The sequence below is a fragment of the Danio aesculapii genome, chromosome 18 (genome assembly GCF_903798145.1).
Source record: "Danio aesculapii chromosome 18, fDanAes4.1, whole genome shotgun sequence".
In the NCBI taxonomy this organism is placed as follows: domain Eukaryota; kingdom Metazoa; phylum Chordata; class Actinopteri; order Cypriniformes; family Danionidae; genus Danio; species Danio aesculapii.
In genome coordinates this window covers 15,348,289-15,360,899 of record NC_079452.1, presented here as the reverse complement: position 1 = coordinate 15,360,899, position 12,611 = coordinate 15,348,289, and the positions used below count along the sequence as shown (strand labels likewise).

Here is a 12,611-nt window from a genome sequence, read left to right as displayed (position 1 = left end):
CATTAGGTATGTCCTTGCCACCTAGGAGTTCCAACTCAACACCAATCAGTCAGCCTTCCAACTCTATCAATCCTAGCATGCCTTTCACATCATCACCAGATGCACCTCCCTCCCAAAATCCTCTGTCGCTTATAATGTCTCAGATGTCAAAATATGCCATGCCTAGTTCCACTCCACTTTACCATGACGCTATCAAGACAATCGCCACATCAGACGATGAGATGCTACCTGATAGACCCCTTCTACCTGGAACCAACATGTCAGGTACAGATTTTTTAAAATCCAGAACAGAATAAAATAAATATTTTTTGTCCCTTTCAGTTCATCATTTTATGACCAATTCTGTAATTTTACTGGTAAAATTGCCTATTTGTATAGACAAATGACTATTTAAGATATAGACATGATTAAATAAAATCAAAATGATTCATTTAAAAATATCTAATTTAACCTTTTTTACAGTAGGCGGCATGGGAAACCACCAGTCTGCGCAGATGCTCCTTTCCTCACAGGGTGCAATGGGACCTCACAGTGGTCCACAAAGTCCGATGGGAATGGTACTTCAAGGAGGCCCGCCGTTATCCCATGATCATCCTGGACCTATGCTCCCATCCCCTAACCCTATGGGGATACCAGGAATGCCCTCAGAAATAATGGGTGGTGGAGGGGGCCCTCCAGATGGAATAGGACCCTGTAATGTTTCTCCAATGCATACACAAAACCAAATGGGAGGATTCCCTCGCATTCAGGGACCTCTACACTCCCCTATTGGTGGTATGGGGCAACAGTACCCACCACGTCCTGATGATGTGTTACCACCCCAACAGATGCATCTTTTAAGCAAAGGCATGTCTCACCAGCGGCCACCTCATCAACCAGAATCTTTTCCGTCAATGCCCATGGGTGATGGTCCAGACCTGAGTGAGGTCATCAGGCCCACACATACAGGCATTCCTGAGTTTGATCTTTCCCGTATCATTCCTGCAGACAAGCCGAGCAGCACCCTACAGTACTTTCCTAAAAGTGAAACCATGTCCCAGCCACAGCAGAATCCTCACCAGGGCCAGCCTCCTCCACAGGTTTCTTCCGCTCAACTTCTCAAACAACTCTCCTCGTCTGGACCTCCCCACGGCAACATCCCCTCCTCCAACCCTCATATTGCTAACCTACAGAACATGATGGCTGAGCAACAGCTGCCCCTACATCCTTCACACTCGCACTGTGGGATGCGTCCAGGCATGGGCATGCCTCAGATCGGCTCAAGGGGCATGGGATCAGGAGGTGGGATGGGGCCCATATGCCACCCAGGGCACATGATGGGCAGGACAGGCATGTCTCCACAACAGCAGCTCCAGCAACAACACCACCATCAGCAGCAACAGGCCATGATGGCCAATAACCTTTTACAACACCCGTCCCACCCTCCTCGTGGCATGCTGTCTCCACAGCAGCATCCTCATAATCTCATCGCTCAGCAGAATCTAATGATGATGCAGGCTAAGCAGAGAGGCATGGCTCTCCCTGGGGAGCACTTTGGCCAGCAGGGTGCCCTCATGTCCCCTCAGGGGCCTATGATGGGGCCTCCACATTCACAGACTGGCATGATGGGTCCCCAGAGTCTTAGACAACGGAGCATGTCATTGGACAGCCCATTGGGCTACGGACCTGGTAGTATGGCCAACATGCCCTTTTAATCCGGTTTCTCTAAAAGACTGTAAAAACCTTGTTTCTTATTGGCTTTTTCTCATTTTGGACATGTTTTTAATGCCATTGACTAACTGTGTTGATCAAATGCTAAAAAATATTGGTTTTAGTAATAATCTCGATGCTGAATTTAACTTTGGGAGATGCTGAAATTATTGAGGGTTAACATTACCGTTAAGTAACAAAATCTGAAGCCATTTTTTAAAATATTTGTAAAATATGTACATTTCAGATCATTGTGTTTGATTGCAAAGGTGAAAGGAAAAAGCATCTGGGTTTCTATGTTCTAATTACATTCTGGCTACCAAACTGTTGTGGAAGGTAATATATAAATATCTATATATAAATATAATATATATGTATATATATATGCATACATACATACATATATATATACATAGTTGCTGTAAATAAGATGCAATTTGTGTTTGTTTGCAACTGTTCTGTATACTGTGTTTTATTAGAAATCTAATAACAAATATGAATGGTGTTGGCTTTGTTTTGATGTGTGTGAGGAGACATTTTCAGCGACAGTCACATCACAAAGGAAGAATCAAGACGTCAAGAATAATTTTGAGCTTTTTTTATTTTTCAAAAGAATCACATGTCATTTGCATTGAATTTAATATAAGACAACCAAAAGACAACAATCCAAAGCAGAATGCAGATCAGGTATGAATGTTTAACTGATTGTCCAAATATCTGGTCTCACACACTTGCATTATTTGCAGTTGTCCAGTTCCTGGCTCAGTATGCAGGTATTTCTATAAAGCTGGGATAAAAATATATATATATGTACAGAAATATTCATCCGCTATTAGATGTATTGGCTACTCGTTGTTGTAGTTACAGCATCTGTGACAGACACCCTGTTCAGATTATTAATGCGCACACCTGAAAAGCAAACACGCAGACACTTTGTTTTCGCAAGCAACTGCAGCAGGTCTCTTCGGAAACGGACCCCTATGAAGGCATACAGGATTGGATTCAGACAACAATGGGAAAAGCCAATGCTCTCGGTCACTATAATTGCCCGATTCAGTGAGTCCTGCGCAGGGCAGCTCAGCTTAGGCATAGCCTCCAGGTCCACAAGGGTATTCATCAGAATGGCGAGGTTATATGGTAGCCAGCACAGACAGAAAACCACTGTAACCAGTAGGGCCAGCCGAATTGCTCCCTGTTTCTCCAGGCTTCTATGGCTTTGGCGAAGGGTGATGACTACAAAGGTGTAGCAGTAGCCCATGATCACCAGAGGCAGGAAGAAGCACAGGTGTGTGATGAAGTGGCTGGTCAGCTTCCAGTTACTACCATGGAGGCCGTAGCTGTTGTAATAACAAGAGAGCCTAGTTGAGTTGCTGTCCTTCTCCACAGACAAGAACACCAAGTTGGGAATGGTCACAAGTAGGCAGAGGAGCCAGAGCAGTCCACAGGTAAGGTGGACAGTCCTGGGCCGGCGGGTTTGGAGACTTGGGATGGCATGCACGATGGCAAGGTAGCGGTCGAAGCTGATGCACGCCAAAAGGAGACAGCCACACACCAGATTTAAGCGATTAGCAAGACCCACTAGCTTGCACAGGAAGGTTCCAAAAAGCCATCCGGCTATGCTTTGGGTTACTGCGAATGGGAAAGTGAAGAGGAGGAGCAGGTCAGCCACTGCCAGATGTAGCAGGTAGATCTCTGTAATGCGGAGGTTGTGTCGCCGCTTTAACAGGACTATCAAAAGCAGACCATTGCCTGTTAGGCCGGTGATAAAAACGACACCAAATATAAGCGGTTGGAACACGGTGCGAAACAGAAGCAGTGGGTCCTTTTTGACTTCGCAGATGTATTGTGTTTCATCAGAAGGTCCTTCTGTCATATTTTCACCGTAGTAGTAGTTTGAGAAGTCCAAATTCTGAAAATACAATTGAGTTTTATTAACTTGAGACATTTGAATATTTGCAGCATGTTTCTTCCAATACACACTAGATGATTATAAAACGTAACAAAATAACACTGCTAAAATAATACACCTGAGAACAAATAATAGATATAAATGACCAAAAACTGTCTGTTAGATATACACAAGATGGATTAAATAGCACGTTTTAACTACAATGGAGAGGTGAGATCCAGCGGTATATCCGAGATGAACTGGCCGATTAAAGCTGCTCTCGGTGGGGGAGGTAAGGATGAGGCTTCCGCTGAGAGGCTGGGGGTCAGAGTCCGCATAAGCTGAGGCACATCATCAAAGATGTGCTATCTTTGTGAATAAACTGCCGATTAAAGTTTAAAACTGCTACATTCTCACCTGAAAAACTCTAAAAACTTTATTTTGGGACACAACAGAGGAGTATTTTTAAAAGCGTGCGTGTTTTCACCTCCAACATTAGCTTTCCGTGCTTGGGCTGCAAAGCATTCTGCGATACCTACGCTTCGCAAGTTCGCACAGCCCCTTGGCAAAAGGGGCAGAGCAAGTACACATGCGGGAATTTTATCTGATCTTGGCATGATGTGAACTTTTGAATTGGAACAGTTCTTTGGCGACGGGTGATGACAAGAAAGTACAGAAAGTCGCAAGTACAGACAAGAAAGTATATTGAGACACAGCCACTGTAAAACATATTGGTTAATTAACAGTTTCTGTTATTTGTGAATCACTTTGTGACTCACAAGTGTTTTACGTTTATTTTATGGTCATAAATCTTGATCTCTGCTCTGTTCAGTTTAAGAAAAAAATGTAAAAGACTTTTATTGACATTTTAGTAATTAAAAAATATTATGTATAAGAAAACATATAGAGAGAAATAAGTCTGTAAAAATAAGTTTAATAACTGGCAGCTTATTAGATGATTTTTTAAACATAATTTACAACACCAACCCAGACAATATACAGTTGAAGTCAGAATTATTAGCCCCCCATTGAATTTTTTTGTTCTTTTTTTTAAGTATTTCCCAAATGATGTTTAAGAGAGCAAGGAAATTTTCACAGTATGTCTGATAATATTTTTTCTTATGGGGAAAGTCTCATTTGTTTTATTTCGGCTAGAATAAAAGCTGATTTTATTTATTTATTTTTTTGTTTATACATTTTAAGGTAAAAAGTATAAGCTCCTTTAAGCTTAGTTGTTTTCGTTTGTCTTCAGAAAAAAACAGTTGTACAATAACTTGCCTAATTACCCTAACCTGCCTAGTTAACCTAATTAACCTAGTTAAGCCTTCAAATGTCACTTTAAGCTGTATAGAAGTGTCTTGAAAAATATCTAGTCAAATATTATTTACTGTCATCATGGCAAAGATAAAATTAAGTTATAACACAAATACAAGTACCCCCCTCACAGATTTATCTTTTAAATTCATATTTTTAATAGGAAGCTATACAATATTACATTTTTGCATTTACATTAGATTAGTCAATACTGAAGCCAAATCTGGAGCTTATCTAACTAAATAATTTACGATAACGGTCCAAAAACTAGTACAGCCAAATTTATGTTATAGAAAAATATTAAATACAAATTTAAAAAAGAGGAAAAATCAAGAGAAGCAAAAACTATTTTGTTGGTAATTTGCAAAAACGTTTAAATGTTGTAGGTTGTAATTTAATTTTATTTTTTAGCAATATTTTAAATGTGTTAACTTTCATATTTTAAATATGTTTGGTCACTAAAATGTTATTTTAATAAATATATCTCTTGGAATTCTGTTTTGTTTTTGTTTTAATATTTAAAATATTAACTAAAAATATTGTACTCAATTATCACGAGCACTGTATATATACAGTAATTTTATATATATATATATATATATATATATATATATATATATATATATATATATATATATATATATATATATATATATATATTAGCCCCTTGTTTATTTTTTCCACAATTTCTGTTTAACGAAGAGAAGATTTTCTGCAACACATTTCTAAACATAATAGTTTTAATACCTCATCTCTAATAACTGAATAATTTTATCTTTGCCATGATGACAGTAAATAATATTTGACTAGATATTTTTCAAGATGCTTCTATACAGCTTAAAGTGACATTTAAAGGCTTAACTAGGTTAATTAGGTTAACTAGGCAGGATAGGATAATTAGGCAAGTTATTGAATAATGATGGTTTGTTCTGTAGACTATCGAAAAAATAAAAAACTTAAAGGGGCTAATAATATTGACCTTAAAATGGTTTTAAAAAAATTTAAAACTGCTTTTATTCTAGCCGAAATAAAACAAATAAGACTTTCTCCAGAAGAAAAAATATTATAGGAATTACTGTGAAAATCTCCTTGCTCTGTTAAACATAATTTGGGAAATATTTAACAACAACAAAAAAAAAAAATATATATATATATATATATATATATATATATATATATATATATATATATATATATATATATATATATATATATATATATATATTGCATAATGAAATCATATTGCTTGTTCATTTGCAATTAAAAAAAAAAGTTTGTCCACCTGTGGTGTTCACAGGAAGTTATTTAAAGGAAGTATCACTTCCTGTTTTTTTTTTTTCTGTATGTGTTACACGAAAATAATAATTAATAATAATTAGTAGTAGTAGCACATATTAAAACAAAATGATTCACAGGTGACTCTTCACAAGGTTTCATTTGTTAAAATTGCATATAAAACTGAACAATTTATATTTTACTGCAATTATTAATCTTTATTAACGTTCATTTTTAATTAAAGTTTTAGTAAACATTTGTTTTATGTTAACCAGTTTAGTTGTTAACAAATAAAACATTATTGACAGTTATTACCAAAGAATATGAAGATGTTTAATGTTGACTGCAGTATTTTAGCAGTGATATCAATAATACTAATACATTTTTAATTTTGTTCACAATATTTGTCATATCGATATTTACAATTATTATTATCATCATTGATATAACTGCAACATTAAACATGTTCAAACTTTTTTTCACACGATTCAGATTGATACCACACTACAAAAAAATCCTGGTTGCCTTAAATGTTTAAGCTGAATCAAATTAACCTTATGAGTCCACTGAACTTATCTTACGTTCAACTCACTTAAAACTGCTTGCATAACTTATAAAATTAAATTAGAACATGATTAACTTAGCTTAATAAGGTACAGTGAATTTAAAACATATGCTGTCATGACTAATTTTTCATATACATTTTTACAGTGTACAGAATATTCAGAATAACCAGAATTTTCAAATAAATCAAATCATTCAAAGTGAGTTAAGAGTTTGGAAATGCTCACCTCTAAAGTAATTTTCTCTGTTTCATAATTCATATTTGTCCTGATGTGGATGGCAATGCATTAGAAACAGAGATGCACCTTAAACTCCAGCAGCGTCTCAATGCTGAAACCCCTCAGAACGACCGACCCATGAATGCGCTCACAGTGTCAAGACACACCTCTGAAATTTACCTCCTCAAGGACTCGCATTTACCTTATTTGAATTCTGTACGAAAACAAAGAACCCACACATTTCCTTTACAGAACAAACACATCACCCACAATCCTGCAGTTTAATCAGATTTACAGTATTAAGACTTGGCATGATTTTTCTTTATTGAGTGAAAGTGGCATATAGAATAGTCTTTATTTCTTGATGAAAGTAACAGTGGTCCTTCCTTCTTTTCATTTTAGCACTTGGTTAACCAAAACTTGGCACCTTAGCTACTTTCTCAGCAAAATGGCCTGCTTACAGAAACCTATTCAGAATTCTTTACTGAAGTAACCTACTTTTTGTTCTGGGAAGTATCTATGCTGCACATAAATATAACATGAAGAATTTGTTAATTAATTATGTATATTTTAACTTTTTTTAAATGTCATTACAATACAATGCCCTTTAGTCACCGCACATTTGCATTTAATTAATGTTTACCACGCTGTACACAAAAACAAAAATATTTATGTTGCTTGAACTTATTTTATTAAGTTATCAGGTTTCAACTCTTTAAGTTATACAAAGTTTACCTTAATATTTTAGTCAGTTTAATTGATGTAAGTTGAGATTACTAGAAAAGTTAATTTAATTCAATTAAAAAAACAGGCAAATGTTCAAATAATCCTAAAAAGTTATTAGTTACTTAAAGTGTGTAAAAAAGTGTGTGCCTTAAAAGTTACGAGTTGACTTTAATTAAAAATAAAGTACACTGTAAAAAAAAATACTGGCTGCCTTAAATTTTTAAGCTGAATCAAATTAACCTCATGGGCTCTATTTAATGATCTAGGCGCAAAGTCTAAAGCACATGGCGCAAAAGCATTAAGGATATGTCTGAATCGACTTTTGCTATTTTAAGGATGGAAAAATATGCTCTACGCCTCGGCGCATGGTCTAACAGGGTTGTGCTTATTTTTTTAATGAGTTATGGGTGTGTTTTGAGCATAACATGCATTAAACCAATCAGAGTCTCATCTCCTATTCCCTTTAAGAGTCACTTGCGTCATGCCATGCCGCATTTGCTATTTTAATGGCGGACATTGTAAGTGGAAAAACTGAATGCTTCACAAGCGAGAAAACAATTAAACAGACCATCTGCAGCACGAGGATAAAGAACAAGCCTCCTCCTTTCGGCCTCTTTACTTTCTCTTTACTTTACTTTTACTCTTTACTCCTTTACTTTCGTGGTTAAGGAAACAGTGTTGTACGCACTCCACTGAAGACTCCATTAGCCTACATATTAATTTTGTTTGTTAAGCGCAAAGGTTTGTTTTAAAAATATTTATGAATTAATTTCTAATTTCCAGCAAACTAATAAATGAACAATATGCAGTCATATCCAAACACACGTCGTATTCTTATGCCCCATATGGGGATGCAGACTTCTCCAAAACCCGACAGGTGGACAAATCTAAACTTGTTATTATTGAAACAAATATAAATATGCATATAATAAATAATACTGCTAATAAATATAACATTATACAAATGCAAATTGCCATGAATAAACTGAAAAAAGCTCCCCGACCTGAAGAAGGCATGGAGGCAGTGGTTTTTTAATATTTATGTATAGAAAATAATATTTTTCGTAATATTTTAAACCTTTAATTTTTTTATTTGTAAAGATATTTGTATAATGCTGCACATCCTGTGTGTATTAAGCAATGTGTAAAATTAAGGCACTCAACTAACTACCTAATGTGCCTTAACACACCTCCTTTCTAGACCAGAACACCCATGAGTCCACAATGCGGCGCAAATGGATTTGCTATTTAAACAACGTAGTGCAAAGCAAGAACATTAGGGTTGCGCTTGTCTAAAAATAGCAACAAATTGCGCCAAACACGTCTTGCACCTTATTGCACCAGGTGTATGATAGGGCCCTATGAGACTATTGAATTTATATTATGTTAAACTGACTTAAAGCAGCTTGAGTAACTGATATAATTAGGTTAGAACAGGATTAACTTAGTTTGATAAGTTACAATGAACTAAAAACATATGTTGTTGTGACTAATGATCATATAATTTTTTACAGTGTAGGGGAGAGCGGGGCACTAAGTAACACTTTTTGGTTTTGGTCAAATAATGAACAAAGTAATGGGGTTAGACAAACCATTTGTTTTTTTACCAACAAAACACAAGCCTCTCCTACAAATGAGCACTGAAAGTATGATCGCCGGACCTATAGTTCCTGTGCAGTGTTGCCAAAAGTGCCAGGAGTAAAAATGTTACTTTTTACCCCACCTGCGGGGCAAGTTGTAACAGACGACGGTTAGTTGTAACACATGCTTAAAAAGGCAGATTACACACAATTAATTAAATCCAGTTTACTTAAATAGTAGCTATATTTTCTCTGTACCTAGCTTAATTTATTTTTTATTCTACATAGCACAGTATGTTTATTTATTTATTGGATAAACACATTTGGATTTATTTGGATTATTATCCATTATTATACAATGCCTTTGTTTGCCTGTTGTCTATCAAAGAAAATTGTATTAAAAAATAATTTTATTTAAAAAGTTCTCAACATTACACTCAAAATTAAAGAAAATATTCTGTTAGTTTAATTGGTGTCCAACAGTGTGTGGCTTAAAGGGCACCTATGGTAAAAAATCTACTTTTCAAGCTGTTTGGACAGACATATGTGCATGTATGGTGTATAGACTGTCATATTTGGGTGATGTAAGCACACCCAGTTTTTTTTTTTTTTATTTAACAACATAAAAAACGGTGGACCAATTGGAGCGGTTTTCAGATCGACCGCAACTTTACGTAGGAGATCGGTCCCCCTGCCCACCAATATTGATTGACAGGCGCGTCATCATATCCTCAGTTTGTTGATTCACGTCCGCCATTTTCAGCGTGAGTCGAAGCGATATCACTAAAGAAACACCCTTGCTCTATTTTTAGATGCAAGGCTCATTGGGCTCAACACAAGATCAATATTCTCCACATTATCGCTCTAATCGGAATTATTGGTTGTATCTTTAGGTAGGTTTGCAAACATGTGTACTTCTCATTGAGTCTACCTTATACTTCAGCCGTTTGCATTTCTCGCGATCCCAGAAGCTCCCTATGATCTTAACTAGCATGCGTTTTAGAATTCTAAACACAGGTTTCTATCAGGGTACACTCAAGTCGACGGCTGGGCGCCGCAGACCGCTGCAGAAACCTATGTTTAGAATTCAAAAATGTGTGGCCCAACGATTCGGGACACTTCATGTTTCTGCCGCGCCACAGAGAGTGTCTGGTGTGCCGTGTCGCGGCTTCGAGCGGCGCATCCGGTGCCTCAGTCAAAGTTAATTCAGTGTGCGTGGTTATTAGTTTCTGTGTACAAGCTCGGCACTTGAAACTAGCACACAGTTGGCTGTAAAACTGTACAAAGATACAAATGATTTTGTACTCTCTGCTTGGTCTGTGTCCGAGTCGTACATGTACAGGTACGACTGATTGCTGATCCTCTCACTTCAGCTCGTTCTCGCAGTGTGCCTGTCAGACTCTGTTGCAAACGCAGAGCGGGTGAGCTCATGGCCCCGCCCCCTTGTTACGTTGGCGGGAAGTCGAAACTAATCTACATGTGAAGCAACACACCCATAAATCAGCGAACTGTGGACACGCCCCCAACATGACACTCTTTAACACATTATAATAAAACAATCTGAATTGTGTTTTGAACTGAACCTAAACTGGCACACTCAGAAGAACCATAATATTAATATTAAATCATAAAAAAGAGGTAAACTATGGGCCCTTTAATTTTAACACCCTGTTACAACTAACCCCGCTCTGTCGTGTTTTCTTCAAAACTTCTTACATCTTTCAAAATGGTTTCAACTTTTAGCCTAGAAGACGGTGGTCACAACAATATAAGATTTTACAGTCATACTTACACAGATTTTTAAAAAATAAAAAAATAGTGACTTTAATAAAAAATACATGCAGCAAAAATGGTTTCTCCTGTGTTTCTCATCCAAATTTCGCCAAACTTTTACAATAATTGGCTGGAAGACGTCTGGCAACACTGTGGTGAAAACCTCGGAAGCATGCCATGGTTAACCCTGAGCAAATACCTTAAAACTTCGTGTTCCATTTAACCCTGCGTTACTTTGTGCCCCGCGCTCCACCTACCCACTGTAACATGGCTTAACTTAATTTGTATAATTATGCAAATTTTACTACCTTTTTTAAACAAAGTCAGCTTTTTACAGTGCAATTTGGAATTCGGTGGCTTTATTTTATATATCTCTTAATGAATAGTTCATAAAATATACAGATATTTATCTTTAGTTTATGATAGGTTTAGGTCTGTTAAATAATATCAACATATTCATTCATTTGTTCACTTTCTTTTTGGCTTAGTCCATTTATTAATCTGGGGTCGCCACAGCGGAATGAACCGCTGAACACTTAGCCAGCAAATGTTTTACACAGCGGATGCCCTTCCAGCCGCAACCCATCACTGGGAAACATCTATACAGAATCAGAATCAGAAAGAGCTTTATTGCCAGGTATGTTCACACATACGAGGAATTTGTTTTCGTGACAGAGCTTCTACAGTGCAACAGGATTACAGAGACAAGACAAAAAACAGATAATAAATATATTTTAAAAATATATATAAGTAAGTAGTGAATGCAAATATACAAATTGACAAGTGTATGTACAGCTATATTACTATATACAATGTTATATGAGCAGCTGTTATGTGCAAACTGGCATGTAAAGTGTGTTGTTAAATAAGTGTATATGTGTATAAAAGTGTATAGCAAGTAGTGATGTTGGTTCCACAATTATTATCAAGTGTTCAAGAGATGGATTGCCTGAGGGAAGAAACTGTTTCTGTGTCGGGCTGTTCTGGTGCGCAGTGCTCTGTAGCGTCGACCAGAAGGTAACAGTTCAAAGAGGCAGTGTGCTGGGTGTGAGGAGTCCAGAGTGATTTTGGCAGACCTTCTGCTCGCTCTGGATAAGTACAGTTCTTGGGCAGTAGGAAGGGTTGTACCAGTGATTCGCTCAGCAGTCCGAACTATTCGATGTAGTCCTTGGAGATCGTATTTAGTAGCTGAGCTAAACCAGACAGTTATTGATGTGCAGATGACTGATTCAATGATGGAGGTGTAGAACTGTTTCAGCAGCTCCTTTGGTAGGTTAAACTTCCTCGGCTGACGAAGAAAGTACAGCCTCTGTTGAGATTTTTTGACAATGGCGTCAATGTGAGTGTCCCACTTCAGGTCCTGAGAGATGGCGGTGCCCAGGAACCTGAATGACTCCACTGCTGCCACAATGCTGTCCATGATGCTCAGTGGGGGGAGAGCAGGGGGGTTTCTCCTGAAGTCCACTATCATCTCCACTGTTTTGAGCGTGTTGAGCTCCAGGTTGTTGTGACTACACCAGACAGCCAACTCCTTAACCTCCTGTCTGTAAGCAGACTCGTCACCGTCCTGAATGAGGCCGAAAA

At 37.2% G+C, this 12,611-nt stretch overlaps 2 protein-coding genes across 7 annotated transcripts in view; one reads left to right on the top strand and one right to left on the bottom strand.

Annotated features, from left to right (window-relative positions):
- The window catches only part of bcl9l (bcl9 like), a 104,602-nt gene extending 102,408 nt beyond the window's left edge, over positions 1 to 2,194 (top strand). For all 6 annotated transcript variants that reach the window (XM_056477845.1, XM_056477844.1, XM_056477843.1 and 3 more), the window contains 2 exons: positions 7 to 264; positions 463 to 2,194. In XM_056477845.1, the coding sequence (XP_056333820.1) occupies positions 7 to 264; positions 463 to 1,694 (1,490 nt within the window). In that variant the 3' untranslated portion in view covers positions 1,695 to 2,194. The remainder of the gene's footprint in view (positions 1 to 6; positions 265 to 462) is intronic.
- Positions 2,195 to 2,325: 131 nt separating this feature from the next.
- On the bottom strand, positions 2,326 to 7,075 carry LOC130245225 (C-X-C chemokine receptor type 5). Its single transcript, XM_056477846.1, has 2 exons — positions 6,958 to 7,075; positions 2,326 to 3,598 (listed from the first exon to the last, which is right to left on the bottom strand). The coding sequence occupies exons 1-2, from the start codon at positions 6,988 to 6,990 to the stop codon at positions 2,522 to 2,524; spliced, it is 1,110 nt and encodes a 369-aa protein (XP_056333821.1). The 5' UTR covers positions 6,991 to 7,075; the 3' UTR covers positions 2,326 to 2,521.
- Positions 7,076 to 12,611: the final 5,536 nt, after the last annotated feature.

Coding starts and splice junctions, on each gene's coding strand:
- LOC130245225 (XM_056477846.1), bottom strand. CDS start 6,990: ATGAATTATGAAACAGAGAAAATTACTTTAGAG. Junction 3,599..6,957: donor CAGAGAAAATTACTTTAGAG/GTGAGCATTTCC, acceptor TTGTATTTTCAG/AATTTGGACTTCTCAAACTA.